The sequence below is a fragment of the Primulina tabacum genome, chromosome 3 (genome assembly GCF_025594145.1).
Source record: "Primulina tabacum isolate GXHZ01 chromosome 3, ASM2559414v2, whole genome shotgun sequence".
NCBI classification, from domain to species: domain Eukaryota; kingdom Viridiplantae; phylum Streptophyta; class Magnoliopsida; order Lamiales; family Gesneriaceae; genus Primulina; species Primulina tabacum.
Window position 1 is genome coordinate 34,483,453 of NC_134552.1, and position 15,441 is coordinate 34,498,893.

The 15,441-nt window shown below is 39.6% G+C and overlaps 1 protein-coding gene across 3 annotated transcripts; it reads right to left on the reverse strand.

Annotated features, from left to right (window-relative positions):
- Positions 1 to 747: 747 nt before the first annotated feature.
- LOC142541063 (protein STICHEL-like 2) lies at positions 748 to 5,932 on the reverse strand. 3 transcript variants are annotated; one of them, XM_075647602.1, is made up of 8 exons: positions 5,806 to 5,932; positions 5,262 to 5,342; positions 3,163 to 4,808; positions 2,864 to 3,083; positions 2,614 to 2,796; positions 2,292 to 2,507; positions 1,174 to 1,714; positions 748 to 1,099 (listed from the first exon to the last, which is right to left on the reverse strand). In XM_075647602.1, exons 3-8 carry the CDS (start codon positions 4,804 to 4,806, stop codon positions 1,003 to 1,005), a joined length of 2,901 nt encoding a protein of 966 aa, XP_075503717.1. In that variant the 5' UTR covers positions 4,807 to 4,808; positions 5,262 to 5,342; positions 5,806 to 5,932; the 3' UTR covers positions 748 to 1,002. The 3 variants fall into 3 exon arrangements, with proteins under 3 accessions (XP_075503717.1, XP_075503716.1, XP_075503714.1); XM_075647601.1 differs by having other exon boundaries at positions 3,163 to 4,888; XM_075647599.1 differs by lacking the exon at positions 5,806 to 5,932 and adding an exon at positions 5,559 to 5,712.
- Between the last annotated feature and the right edge of the window lie 9,509 nt (positions 5,933 to 15,441).

The window sequence follows — 15,441 nt, forward strand, 5'->3', positions numbered from 1 at the left end:
TTTAAAATTTTAATAAGACAGTATTTGAGTTTCAATAGAATTCTCAAAAACCCGTCACGTCAAACAGAAATAATCATATAAAAGGATAGCCATGATGTGATTTTTTAATTATGATTTTTAATCATAAATTAATATCAAGATTGATTTTGTTAAGACAGATAATTCAATTTAAAAAATACTTGAAAACTAAATTATTATACATAATTTTGTCACATCGCAAATTTACCAGCCTAAAATATAACATACAAGTAAATTTTAAATCTTAATATAATTGATACTCACTGAAAATTTAGGGTCCGATTCCAGCAAGTGACATTAGTCAAGACGCAGGCTTCAAATTTACCCTGAGCCTGAACCACGAAAAAGACCGTTAGAAAGAGGCTGGAAGAGTGTCCCGGCGTAGCCCCTCCGACGCTCAGGTCAGAAACTGAAGATATAAAAAGAGAGCAGCTAAAGATACTGCCGAAAAACAATATAATAATGAATAAATTAGACACTCAAATCTGGTATTTATAGAAAAATAATTGAGCCAGTGCTTGGACTCCCACCTTGGCTGCGAATGGGCCAGGATACCAGATCTGGTTTGGGCCTAAACTTAGCGAGCCCATCCATTGAGTATCAATAATCATTATTTTTATTCCGACAAACCATCAACGATCTAACTAGTCTCGTTATGCTGCTTTCATGTATAAATTTTATTTATGCCAACAGCATGTCATCGAAAATTTTTAATTCCAATGTGTTTACTTGGCTGTCTCGGGAAACCCCAACAAAAACAAATCAAATCTCCATTCAAGGTACAAATCTGAGTTATTTACAGCACTCAGATAAAATATACTAGATAAATGGAGTAAATGATGAAAAGAACAGTGATTGCAGAAAGATTTATGATGAAACTTTGCAGCTGCATAGGCTACAATCCACCAGGCACTCATTCGGCGGTTGATGTCTCAGCTTTCACACCAAAACATTGCATTTCTCCGGTCATTTATCACAATTCCCTCACAAAAACAAAAGGTTTCCACAAGAACTGATAGATACCTTACGGAAAGGGAATTTGGCCGCTCTCCAACAAGGCAATTTCCAAGGCTTCCTCGATCTGCAAACAACATAAACAAGTTGCATTAAATAATCACTTTCAGTATATATATAGTCTTCACGTTTGACATATACCTTAGCAGAATATCTGGCTTCAAGATCATTGAATCCGGGCATCCGCTGTTGATTTCCTTGTGTACAGGAACAGCACCCATTTGATTCTTTCTTTCAGTGCTACGAGGCAATGCTCTCTGGGGCCTGGGGGTATCTACACTAATGCTTAGAGCATTTCCATCAGTGTTCCTTATGGTTTTCACCATCTCTTCTCCATGGCAACATGTGAATGAGATTCGAGACTCGCACTCATGTGAACACATCTCAACACACTTATTGCTAGGCCTGATTATTGGAGTCAAATCAAAACTTTCCCAAGGATTACTTCCATTTTCTGCCGAAAACTCCGACCTAAGATGCACTCTACGTGAGCAACTGAAAAAACTGAAAGATGGCTTCTTGAACGTTACATGTTTGTTTGCAGCATTATTGGCAAGATTTAATCTCAGTTCCACATTATAACCGAGCAAATGCTGAAGTGCACTAGCAATCATTTTCCATGACTTTTCAGTCTTACGTACATATTTAGGATTAGTAAACTCCAACTCTGCCACTGCTATGCCTGGGATATACACAAGATTTGGCCATGAGTTATCCTTAAATCCACATTAATTGTCATTCATTTACGTTAATGAACAAATTAGCGACCTTGCTGGACTGTTTGGCAAAAGGGGATTAACTAGAACAGATAAGCTTAAACTACTCCGGCGACAGAAGATGCTTCTGAGTTGTAGAGGCTCACTCTAAGTAAAAATTATAATGTCTCTCAAATCTCAAATACTCTCTTTGAAAGTTAACAACCTTGAGCGTGTTTGAGGTCCACCAACTATAGTTGTATATTTTAATACATTTTCTCACAATAAAACCAAGTGGTTAAATTTAACTTGAAATTAATATTAAATGCATAAAAATTCATCTTCGTCAAACATAATGCCGCAGACGCCTAGAAATAAGTACCCAAGACCAACTTACTAACAAAGGGCATTGTGCACCAAATATTTTGTTCTGGCAACCTCAATACTCCGACACTACATTCAAACCACTTGTCACAAAGGCACAAGCTCACGAGGGATTGGTCAACAATAGTTGTACATTATAATATTATGACAGTGGACACGGTGTGTGATTAAATAACTTACCTAGGGGGGTGAGACGAACAGACACCAGCTTTCCCTGATTTTGGAGGAATTTTTTAAAAGAACGGGGCCGACACATTTTAGTGGCTCTCCTCCAAACCAACTCCAATGTTACCCCACCATCCCGAGTCCCTGGTTTCCCAGATACAGCATTTCCACTTGCAGATGTTACAAGATGCTTCAAACACTCCCCAGTTGATGATGTACTGCAGAAATCACCTACAAAGTGGAGCATGGTTAGAGTGCTGATGTTATGTACCTTTCTGATACATGAGTGGCTTGCCCAAAATTTACAAGTTAAAAATGTTTTTCTACTAGTTTTCACCTTGTGGGTGTAGTGATCTAGGGCTCAACCTTGGATTACTGTCATCGTATGACATATCGGCAGAACTTAACTGTAGAAGAGCTGCAGTGAGCCATGTTGTCTGGTTCTTGGACATTCTTAACTGTTTCTCAGCTTCTGAGAGTATTTTTAGTGCGTGACTTAGCTGTTGCGTGTCAGCTTCAGCTGCAGCACATATTAACTCTTTTAGACTAAAATAATATTCACCAACACAGTTTACAATAAAACTTACACTTGTGCAAGTCAAAAAGCTTCCTTTTGACTTCAGATACACCTACAGGGTATTTGCCTGCAAGAATATCCATTATGAGATTTGCCAATTGTGATACAAGTTGCAACGGATCTATCCGCAATCCCATTAACTCTCTGGCTCTTATGACTGTATTTGAAGCATCAGATGATAATGCCAAATACAACAAATCCAGCAACTCATCATCAGAGACAACTCCATTCTAAGCCACCAAACTTGAAGTTAGACTGGAATCCCAACAAGTTGTAGAAAAATAATCAACAAAAGAATTAAACACTCACTGCTTCATAAACCAATGGCACATTAATCTTTTTTCCAAGCAAACTCAACTGATCAAGCATCATCTCTGCTTCACGCAGCGAACCATTTGACTTAGTAGCAACTAAGTTTAGTGCATCCCGATCAAATTCAAGACCTTCTTTTGCACATATTTTTTCTAACCTGATGGCGATGTCAACATCTTTTAGCTTCTGAAAATGGTATTTCTGAGATTTAGTTATCGCACAACGAGGCAGCTTATCAAGTTCAGGAGTGACCATAATGAAAACAAGTTGTCGAGGAAGCTCCTCGAGCTTGTTCATTATGGTAGCCCATGTTTCCCCTCGCAACAAGTGGCACTCATCTATAATATAAACCTTAAATCGTGAGAAAACTGGAGGGATATCTGCATCCTTGATAAGAATCCGTAACTTTTCGGCTCTGTTGATTTTTGCAGAATCCACTTCCCTGACATCTAGACTCTTTCCAGATAAGAATAATATACAATCATGGCACAAGCCACACGGTTTATCAAACTCAGGAGAGAGACAATTTAGCGCAGCAGCAAATATCCTTGATGCGGATGTCTTACCTATTCCACGTGGACCATGAAACAGATACGAGGAAGCTATCTGACCTTGAGAGATGGCATTCAAAAGAGACCTCGTTACCATGTTTTGCCCCACCAAGTCATTAAATGATTTTGGAAGAAACTTTTGACAGAGATTCCTAGGACTATCCTGATACCAGGAAAAATCTTCACTCTTGCACTTCCAATCCAGGTTCTCTTCAGTTGATAGTGCTTGCCCTGAATTTCCCAACAAAAGAATTTGTTCTTCCACTTCATGAGGAACATTAGAATCCCTAAGTTTCAAGGTCCTTGACCAACAGCTGTTAATCCCACATCCTTGATGACCAAACTCCGTTACACCACCATCTTTATTTCCAGCTAATGACCTTCGGTGCCTCGAAACTTCCCTCTTGTGATCACTAACAGCAAAGCACTGACAACCTACATGATCCACAATATCATCACCATCTGTCACTCTAAACAAATTTTCACGCTTTCTACGCCAGCATTTCCTCTTTGAAGCTCCAAAACTTTTCTTTTCTGCTTGCTTTGATGCTACTTCAGGTTCATCATGTGAACCCCCACCTTCGGCCCGGTAACTGGATGGTGTTCTACACTCCAATTCCAATTCTTTGTCTCTGCAGTTTTTGCAATAACTTTCGCTCAATGTTGTGCTCTTACACCAAATTTCCTGGCTCAAGGAACTAGCATCTGAGCCATTAACACACGTGGACTTTTCAGTTGTCAATCCTGTGTTTTCAATTGAGTCTCCTAAAGTTTCTCGAGAGACTAATCTTGAATCAGTGCGTCTTATAACTCTATACAGCTCATCATCACTCACATGCTGTTCCTCCCCCAAGAATAATCTTGATCTTCTCAATACAGAAAGATTGTTATCAATATTGCCTTCATTGTGGCCATTTTCAATTCCCAAAACATTGGGATTATTTAAATTCTTTTCCCAATTAATGCTGTCAACTAGGGAAGATAATTTGCTCATAGAGTTAGTAGATGGATCCCGCAGAGACCTCACTCTCTTAAGTGCTATCAGTGCTCTTGATATAGGAACATCAACAGAATGCCGCCGTACATCCATTGCTCAAACAAAACAAATAAATTTTCTTACTGAATGTGGAACGTTTGTTATAGGAACCACCAAAATAAATTACAAAGTCAACCTGCAATGCACAAAAAACGGGGACTCAAAAAGTCATTTTCTAACTTGAATCGTGTTCTTTCCCCGTGCCCAAAACAGGTATTTAGAGATGGGTAAAAATGGGAGAGAGAAAAAATGGCGTAGTTGGCAACAAATGGAAGAAAAACGAAAGAAAGATTTCACAAAAACAGTTAACATTTGGATTAGCATGAAAGCAAATGATATTGGCCTTCAGTTATCGTATAAACTTTAACATCCATAACCGTCATTAACTTTAATTTAGCACTTCTATCTACCAAAAACAATAATAATAAATCACAACTTTGGCCAATTTCTAACAAAGAATACTCAAATAACCATCCACAAAAAAGATAAAGAAATATGCAGCTACATACTAGAAATGAAGCACAATGTATCGCCTTCTCTCAGTGAACAACACCGCAAAAGTTGAAAATTCCAGTGGCCAACATTTTCACCTGAAAATTTGCACAGAAAACGTCAAGCAAACCTTACCAAATACACTCACCCACACACAAAAGGATAAATAAAAAGGCATACACAAATGTAATGTTTTAAATTAAAAATCCCAACTTCGCCATCCCTCTTACTTTAAAAAATTTTAAAAACAGAAAAAAAATCTCGAAATTCGAAAAGATCACATAAACAAATAGCAGCAAGTCTTTCTCATTTACTAATACGTTCTTGACGAGTATTAAACTCCTGCATTCCCAAAAAACAAGGTGGAAAAAATGAAAGTTTGGGAAGAAGCAGCACATGGGTTGCCCGCTTCCCATTTAAATACTCGGAAAACCTCAAGATTCCGACTCAAACCGAGATTTTAGGCAGACCCACCACGAAAAGACTGTAAATTTATGCAGGACAGAGAAGTATATACAAACACGATACATACACAGTCCCTAGCCCAAAAAGAACACTGACCTATGCAGTTTTCTCGGGGCTGGAGCCGGAGATGGTGGCATGTGGTTCAGCAGTAAATGTTATTAATGAGAACGGGCGGTACACGCCATATTTCATTAAGATCCATATTAATTGTTTCTCATTTTTTCATTCGAAACGAAAAAATTTTAAAGATATATTGTCACATTTGCTGTTCATTTTCGGCACTTTGGCAGTGGTTTTGGAAGCTTTTTATCTTTATTTTTTTAGTTTCTTTTCTCCATATTCCCTCTTTTGGTCAGTAGGGGTAGCTTGGGAATTTCGTACCTGACAGTTGCAGTTAGTTAGGTTTGGCAGTGGAAAAGGAGCACTTCACGTGGCGGCGCGTGGTAGCACGCTTTGTGTTGTTTGGCTGAGCTGGGTAGTAGCCAGATTCATTTATACAGTTAAAATTTTATTCTTCAAATAAGTGATTTGTCTGAAAGTTTTTTTTAAAAAATTATAAATTAGAGTATAATTTTAAAAAATAACTCAGATGAACGATTATCATCGGAGGACACCCCATAAAAAAATAAAATAAATTATAGTAAAACAATGTTAGGCTCGGGAAGAAAAGAATATTCACAGCTATTTTTTCGACTTTATTGTTTAATCTTCTCCTTTCCACATCGGCTTTTTTTCTCTACTGTTTCAAAGTTTGATCATTGATGCTATTACATACATATTAAAAATAATATATATGCATTATTTGATATGACTCTTCAAGAACATGAAACGCAAACGTGATCTAGACAAAGTCACGTCTTCGATTTAATGAAATAAAGAACTTGTTGTGTTGTCTCGATCTTTTAAAACACGTATTGTAGTGAAAATTGTTAGAGTAGTTGCCCAGTGAGCTAACTTATGGGTTGAGCTTTATTGACTCTCATGTAAAAACAGTTGTTATTTTAATAACATTTTACGATTTTATCCAATTATATCATTTAATTTATATATATACTTATGGCAACCTGCATAGATAAAGTCATTGAATATATTATAGGTATCATGAGGTCTGCTTCTTGACGTAAAATCATGAAACACATTAGAAATCGTACGGTATATTTTAAACGGGTTCCTAGTCGAATCAATCGTCTAAAATAAGGATAAAGGTCGCGCTTGAAACTAGCATATGTTATGTAAACATCATATTTCATTGGTAAGGGTATGGAGAAGTACATTTGTGGGGACCCGGGCTCTAACTCAGTTCTTTACGGGATTAATCGGATCGTTGTTAGAAAACGTGGGTCAAATTTTTGCTTTTAACTATAAATCAAATGTTTATAAACCAAGCATAAGAATTCTTTTTATTTAATTACAACAAACGTAAATACATGGTTTGTCCTAATACATCCATACCAAACTAAAGTTTCATACCATACAATTTCCAAATCATAAGTAGTACAAGTCTAGTACAATAACCACTAGCAGTCCTCTATGCCCGAAGCCACCACTCTATCTCGATCTCATCTCGGTCGTGACCCTGATCCTGCCCCACCTGTTGTTATGCACACATACAGACATAACAACAGCCGAAAACTCCGATGAGAACCAATCCCAGTATAAAACATGGTATGCATGCATAAACAAAATATAAATCTTGAAACAACTATCATGAATAATATCAAAAGCAATAGGTTCCATAGTCTATGAAACCAAATCAATATAAGCATGCAATATCAATCAAATCATGTCCTGACTCAATTCGACTCTACTCTAGGGATCCCGATGTGAATAAAACGTCGTTGTCTGTTACCTACCCTCCCAATCGGGGTAACGGTACGTCTCATTCCTAGATTTCGGTCATGTCTGTATCGAGTGTCTACACATGGAGTCGAACTGCTCCCATGCGACGATACTACCGAACATCTAGTTTGACAAATCTGTCAATGACTCCTATCTCAAGGCTTGAATATAATCTATAAACAAGGGATAGACATTCAAAATATAAACATAATCTAGTATGTGATTTTGTTGGGAAACTTAAATTGAATCTCATTTGAGTTGTGTCTCCCCAAACAAAACATGAATTATACCTTTCTTGTTGAATCTTTATCGATGTCGAGGTCTCGAAGTCGAAGTGAGGCACAATGAATCTGAAATGGTAATGTTCAATAGATACAAGATCAACATTCTATTCAATCCATACATGTACGTCACAATATTCATTCTCGGTACATTTTGGACGGCATAACGACGTATTATTTCGATACCGATCAACTCACACAACAAGAATCAATATCATCAACTCATATCCCTCATACTCTATACATCATAAACTCATATCAATTCTGAAACCTCCATATTTCCAATTCAAGACATGCTGAAAATCATAATAATTGCATACAATAATATTTCTTCGATCCAACTACGAGTATACGATCACCAACTTCACAAGAACACATAATCTAGTGTAATTCACAATTTCCTCAATCACAATATCTCAAATAATGCAGGAATTGGATGAAACTTACATCTTCTTGTAGCCCTTGAAGAGAGGATCTCAAAACCGAAATCGGATTAACGTTTGGATGATTGAATCTTGTAAAATCAAAGTCCTAAAAGAGTTGAAGCTTTGAGGAATTTCTCTGGAGCTTCTCGGTATTCCTCAGTTGAAATGGGAAGGAAAGAAAACACATATCCCTTATATTGCATGGCAAGGACAAGTGTTATCATTTTCAAGCAACACGTCTCGCGCATATGCGCGACATCATCCGCGCATATGCGCGAGACCTACTGGTCTCGACAATGCAAATCTTAACACCTCGCGCATATGCGCGCTTCATCTCGCGCATATGCGCCAAAGCTTCTGGAGGTGTCACGCATATGCGCGCCTTATCTCGCGCATGTGCGCCAATGTCTCTGGACGTGTCGCGCATATGCGGCCCTTATCTCGTGCATGTGCGCCGATGCTTCTGGAATTGTCGCGCATGTGCGCGCATTTCTTCGCGCATGTGCGCCATCTGTTCTGTCCTATTTTGAATATTTCCTCATCTCATCTCACTTAATACTTCCCGTTGCATGTCATGCATACTCATATCTTCCGAGTATCACATCAATGAAGACTAATAATCTCAAGCCTTACATTTCTCCCCCTCTAAGAAATGATTTCGTCCTCGAAATCGACTTCAATCAATCGAAGTATATACAAGATGCAATATAATCAAAACTGAATAAATACTCACGTCATAGAATTAGCTCGGGATATCTCTGTCTCATATCTGCTTCTGTCTCCAAAGTCGCTTCCTCGATGCCATGACGACTCCACTGGACTTTCACAAGTGGAATAGTCTTTGTCCTGAGCTGCTTCTCTTTCCGATCAAGAATCTGTATCGGTTGCTCAACATAACTCAAAGTCTGATCAAGCTCGGCTTCGTCAGACTGAATGATATGAGAAATATCTGGCATATATCTGCGCAACATCGATACATGAAAAACGTCATGTATCCCAGATAAAGAAGGAGGAAGAGCCAGTCGATATGCTCGATCGCCAATCTTCTCAAGAATCTCGTAAGGACCGATGTATCTAGGAGACAACTTTCCACTCTTGCCAAATCTGACAATGCCTCTGAAAGGAGAAATCTTCAAAAACACTATGTCTCCTTGTTCAAATACTAACGGTCTACATCTGATATTGGCATACTTGGCTTGTCTATCCTGTGCCGTCTTCATTCTTTTCTGGATTATCTTCACTTTCTCAGTCATATCACGAATCATATCAGGCCCAAGTTCTGGTGCCTCAGAGATATCATCCCAATATAGAGGAGATCTGCACTTCTTGCCATACAAAGCTTCAAACGGTGCCATCTCTATGCTCGTTTGATAGCTGTTGTTGTATGAGAATTCACATAACGGTAGTGAATCTTGCCAACTAGTGCCGAAATCTAGCACTACAGCTCTCAACATGTCCTCTAAAGTCTGGATAGTCCGCTCTAACTGTCCATCTGTCTAGGGATGATAGGCAGTACTCAGGTGCAATGTCGTACCTAAAGCCTGCTGCAAACTGTGCCAAAAGTGTGAAGTGAATCGTGGATCACGATCTGATACGATAGACTTCGGCACACCATGCAATCTGACTACCTCTTTGACATACAACTCTGCCATCTGATCGTGTCGATATGTCATTCTGTATGGAATAAAACACGCTGATTTGGTTAATCTGTCAATAATGACCCAAATTGCATCACAGCCCCGGGATGATCGAGGTAACTTCGTCACGAAATCCATGGAAATGTGATCTCATTTCCACTCAGGAATAGATAAACTCTGAAGTAAACCTCCGGGCTTCTTTCTCTCAGCCTTCACCTGTTGGCAATTTAAACACTTAGACACAAATTCGGCAATGTCTGACTTCATCTGTTTCCACCAGAACTGTGTCTTTAGATCGTTGTACATCTTCCTGCCACCAGGATGAAATACTGAACCGACTACAGTGCGCTTCTGACATAATCTGTTGTTTCAATTCTGGTACATCTAGCACTACAAGATGGTTATTCACGTACAGAACATACTCATGTACCTGATATTCTGACTGATGTCCTGATCTGACCATCTGAATCGACTTCTGAATATTCTGATCAGTTCTTTGCGCTTCTTTGATTCGCATAATCAAATCTGGTTCAACTTGAATCAAAGCAAGTCGTAGAGGTCTACTAGCTGTATCAAATGTTAAACCCAACAAGCAACAATCTTCAATCATATTTGAAACACCTATCGTCGATAATGATAAGGAACATACCTTTCGACTCAAGGCGTCCGCTGCTGCATTTGACTTTCCAGGATAGTACTTGATCTCGCAATCAAAATCTTTCAGTAGATCAAGCCATCTACGTTGCCTCATGTTCAACTCTAACTGAGAAAACAGATACTTCAGGCTTTTATGGTCAGAGTAAATCTCAAACTTCTCGCCATAGAGATAATGATGCCAGATCTTCAATGCAAAGACGATAGCCGTCAATTCAAGATCATGAATTGGGTATCGGGTCTCATGTGGCTTCAGCTGTCTAGAGGCATATGCGATTACATGACCCCACTGCATAAGAACACATCCTAGCCCTCAGTGGGATGCATCACAATATACAACGAAATCACCAGTACCTGAAGGAATCATCAAAACAGGTGCACTGGTCAGCCTCTTTTTCAACTCTAGGAAGCTAGACTCGCAATCCCCATATCACACAAATGGTGCATTCTTCTGTGTCAACTTGGTAATCGGCTTCGCAATATTGGAGAAATCTTTGATGAATCGTCTATAGTACCCTGCTAGACCCATGAAACTGCGTATCTCAGGCACCGAAGTCGGTCTCGGCCAACTGATCACAGCTTCAACTTTACTCGGATCCACAGAAATACCATCTCCAGATATGATATGACCCAAGAAGACAACCTGTCTCAACCAGAATTCACACTTGGACAGTTTGGTATACAATCTCTCTTTTCTCAATGTCTGCAATACAATCCTCAAATGATCGGTATGCTCAGTCATACTCTTAGAATACACAAGAATGTCATCAATAAAAACAATCACAAACTCATCCAAATACCTCTGAAAGACACGGTTCATCAATCCCATAAACACCACTGGAGCATTCGTTAAACCAAAAGGCATGACAACAAACTCATAATGTCCATACCTGGTTCGGAATGCTGTCTTCGGTATGTCAACATCTCTAACTCTCAGTTGGTGATATCCCGATCGCAAATCAATCTTGGAATAGACAGATGATCCCTGTAACTGATCAAATAAATCGTCAATACGCGGCAATGGATATTTATTCTTCACCGTTGCTTTATTCAGTTGCCGGTAATCGATGCATAATCTCATGGAACCATCTTTCTTGCACACGAATAGCACTGGAGCACCCCAAGGAGATACACTGGGTCTGATATATCCCTTGGCTAGAAGATCTTCTAACTGTGCTTTCAATTCTTTCAACTCTATCGGCGCCATCCTATACGGAGCTCGAGATATAGGAACGGTACCTGGAATAAGATCAATACTGAAATCTACCTCTCGAGCTGGAGGTAATCCTGGAATCTCGTCAGGAAATACATCTGTAAACTCCCGTACTACTGGCAAATCTGCCAATGCCGGGCTCGATTTCTGTAGATCTACAGAATAAATAAGGAATCCCTCTACTCCTTTCTGCAACAATCTACTCATAGTCAATGCCGACACTAAGGGAATCCGAGATCTGGAACCCTTTCCGTAGAATTTCCACTCTTCTGTCATTTCGGGTCTGAATCTGACAATCTTGTGAAAACAGTCTACGGTGGCTCTGTACTTAGTTAACATATCAATCTCGACAATACAATCAAAATCAGATAAACCAAGTACAACATAGTCTAAATCAATCTCATGCCCCTCAAACTGTAATATACAATGTCTAACTGAAGTCACAGATATCAAACCACTTCCCAACGGAGAAGAAATAGACACTACAGTAGACAATGACTCGATAGGCAATGCATGTATCAATGCAAAACGTTCTGATATGAATGTATGTGATGCACATGTATCTATCAATACATAGGCAGGATAACCACAAAGAAAACAGTTACCTGCAATCACATCGTCTGGTGCATCTTGGGCTTGTTCCTCCGTCAAAGCAAACACCTGAGCCTGTTGTCTGGGAGGTTGGCTCACTGTCTGGCCACCTCTAGCTCTAGGCTGGGATTGTGTAGGCATGGGCTGGAATGAATGGACAGATGAAGCTTGCCTCTCAGGCTGAGTCACTGATGTAGATGACCCTGCACTCTGAAATCTCTGGGCACCTCTCTGGGGACAAACTCTAGCAAAGTGTCTCTGCTGCCTGCATATGTTACATCTGCCCATCACTCCCTGACACTGCTCAGTGGCATGCCTACCACCATAAGAACTGCAATAAACACCAGTATACTTTGCACTCTGGCCAGGACCTCTCTGTCTTGACCCACTGGAGCTCGACGAACTGCTCCCTGACTTCTTAAACTGTCTGCCCTTTGCTTTCATAAAATCCTTCTTGCCACTACTACTGCTTCCACTATCAAATCGAGGAGGAGGTGGTGGAAACTGGGCGGCAGGCTGTGGCGGTCTCTGACTCTGAGCACTATAGGAATCCCCTCGCTGCCTAATCAAGCCAGCCTCTGCTCCCTTTGCTCTGTTCAGTGCATCAAAAAAGGTATTGGGTCGTCCCGTGTTCACCAAGGTGAAAATGTCAGGATTTAAACCATTGATGAATTGATCGGCGACCGCTTCATCATTTCCTGCCACGTGTGGCGCAAATCGAAGCAAGGAAGAAAACTTGGCAACATACTCTTCTATGTTCCACTGCCCCTGTCTCAAGTTGGCAAATTCGGCTCCTTTGTCTTTTCGATAGGAGACTGGAAAGAAACGTTGATAAAATTCATCTTTAAATACTTTCCAAGTAATATCGATACCTCGATGTTCTAAGGCCCTTTTTGTGGTCAACCACAAGCTTTTCGCAACTTCTTGCAACTGATGCCTGATTAGTTTCACTCTTCGTTCGTCTGTATAGGCAAGAGATTCAAACAACATCTCTATATCGTCTAGCCAGCTCTCACAATCCACTGCATTCTCCGTGCCCTTTAAGGTAGGTGGATGGAATGATTGAAACCTCTTCAACAAGGTCTCCATAGGTGTCGCAGTAACGTCCATCTGAGTACCGGACGTACTACCCTGTTCCGGCACTTGACCTGCAGCTGGTTGTGGTATTCTTCTAGGCGGCATATCTGATTATAAAACAGATTAGTACACAGTCTATACAATCTGTCTCAGTCCTCCTCTGATCATATGCCATTGATCCAGAATCGGTTCTGATTCAGTCTCGACAATTATGTGCTGTAAATCAACTCAGATACAATACAACATATAATAGGAAAAGCATTAAATCATGCTAGCACATCAAAAGCAAGGAAGAAGACTCGATCTACCCCGCTCATCTTATCTTATCTCAGTCTAAAGGACCTATGGCTCTGATACCACCTGTTGTGGGGACCCGAGCTCTAACTCAGTTCTTTACGGGATTAATCGGATCGTTGTTAGAAAACGTGGGTCAAATTTTTGCTTTTAACTATAAATCAAATGTTTATAAACCAAGCATAAGAATTCTCTTTATTTAATTACAACAAACATAAATAGATGGTTTGTCCTAATACATCCATACCAAACTAAAGTTTCATACCATACAATCTCCAAATCATAAGTAGTACAAGTCTAGTACAATAACCACTAGCAGTCCTCTATGCCCGAAGCCACCACTCTATCTCGATCTCATCTCGGTCGTGACCCTGATCCTGCCCCACCTGTTGTTATGCACACATACAGACATAACAACAGCCGGAAACTCCGATGAGAACCAATCCCAGTATAAAACATGGTATGCATGCATAAACAAAATATAAATCATGAAACAACTATCATGAATAATATCAAAAGCAATAGGTTCCATAGTCTATGAAACCAAATCAATATAAGCATGCAATATCAATCAAATCATGTCCTGACTCAATTCGACTCTACTCTAGGGATCCCGATGTGAATAAGACGTCGCTGTCTGTTACCTACCCTCCCAATCAGGGTAACGGTACGTCTCATTCCTAGATTTCGGTCATGTCTGTATCGAGTATCTACACATGGAGTCGAACTGCTGCCATGCGACGATACTACCGAACATCTAGTTTGACAAATCTGTCAATGACTCCTATCTCAAGGCTTGAATATATTCTATAAACAAGGCATAAACATTCAAAATATAAACATAATCTAGTACGTGATTTTGTTGGGAAACTCAAATTGAATCTCATTTGAGTTGTGTCTCCCCAAACAAAACATGAATTATACCTTTCTTGTTGAATCTTTATCGATGTCGAGGTCTCGAAGTCGAAGTGAGGCACAATGAATCTGAAATGGTAATGTTCAATAGATACAAGATCAACATTCTATTCAATCCATACATGTACGTCACAATATTCATTCTCGGTACATTTTGGACGGCATAACGACGTATTATTTTGATACGATCAACTCACACAACAAGAATCAATATCATCAACTCATATCCCTCATACTCTATACATCATAAACTCATATCAATTCTGAAACCTCCATATTTCCAATTCAAGACATGCTGAAAATCATAATAATTGCATACAATAATATTTCTTCGATCCGACTACGAGTATACGATCACCAACTTCACAAGAACACATAATCTAGTGTAATTCACAATTTCCTCAATCACAATATCTCAAATCATGCAGGAATTGAATGAAACTTACATCCTCTTGTAGCCCTTGAAGAGAGGAGCTCAAAACCGAAATCGGATTAACGTTTAGATGATTGAATCTTGTAAAATCAAAGTCCGAAAAGAGTTGAAGCTTTGAGGAATTTCTCTGGAGCTTCTCGGTATTCCTCAGCTGAAATGGGAAGGAAAGAAGACACATATCCCTTATATTGCATGGCAAGGACAAGTGTTATCATTTTCAAGCAACACGTCTCGCGCATATGCGCGACATCATCCGCGCATATGCGCGAGACCTACTGGTCTCGGCAATGCAAATCTTAACACCTCGCGCATATGCGCGCTTCATCTCGCGCATATGCGCCAAAGCTTCTGGAGGTGTCACGCATATGCGCGC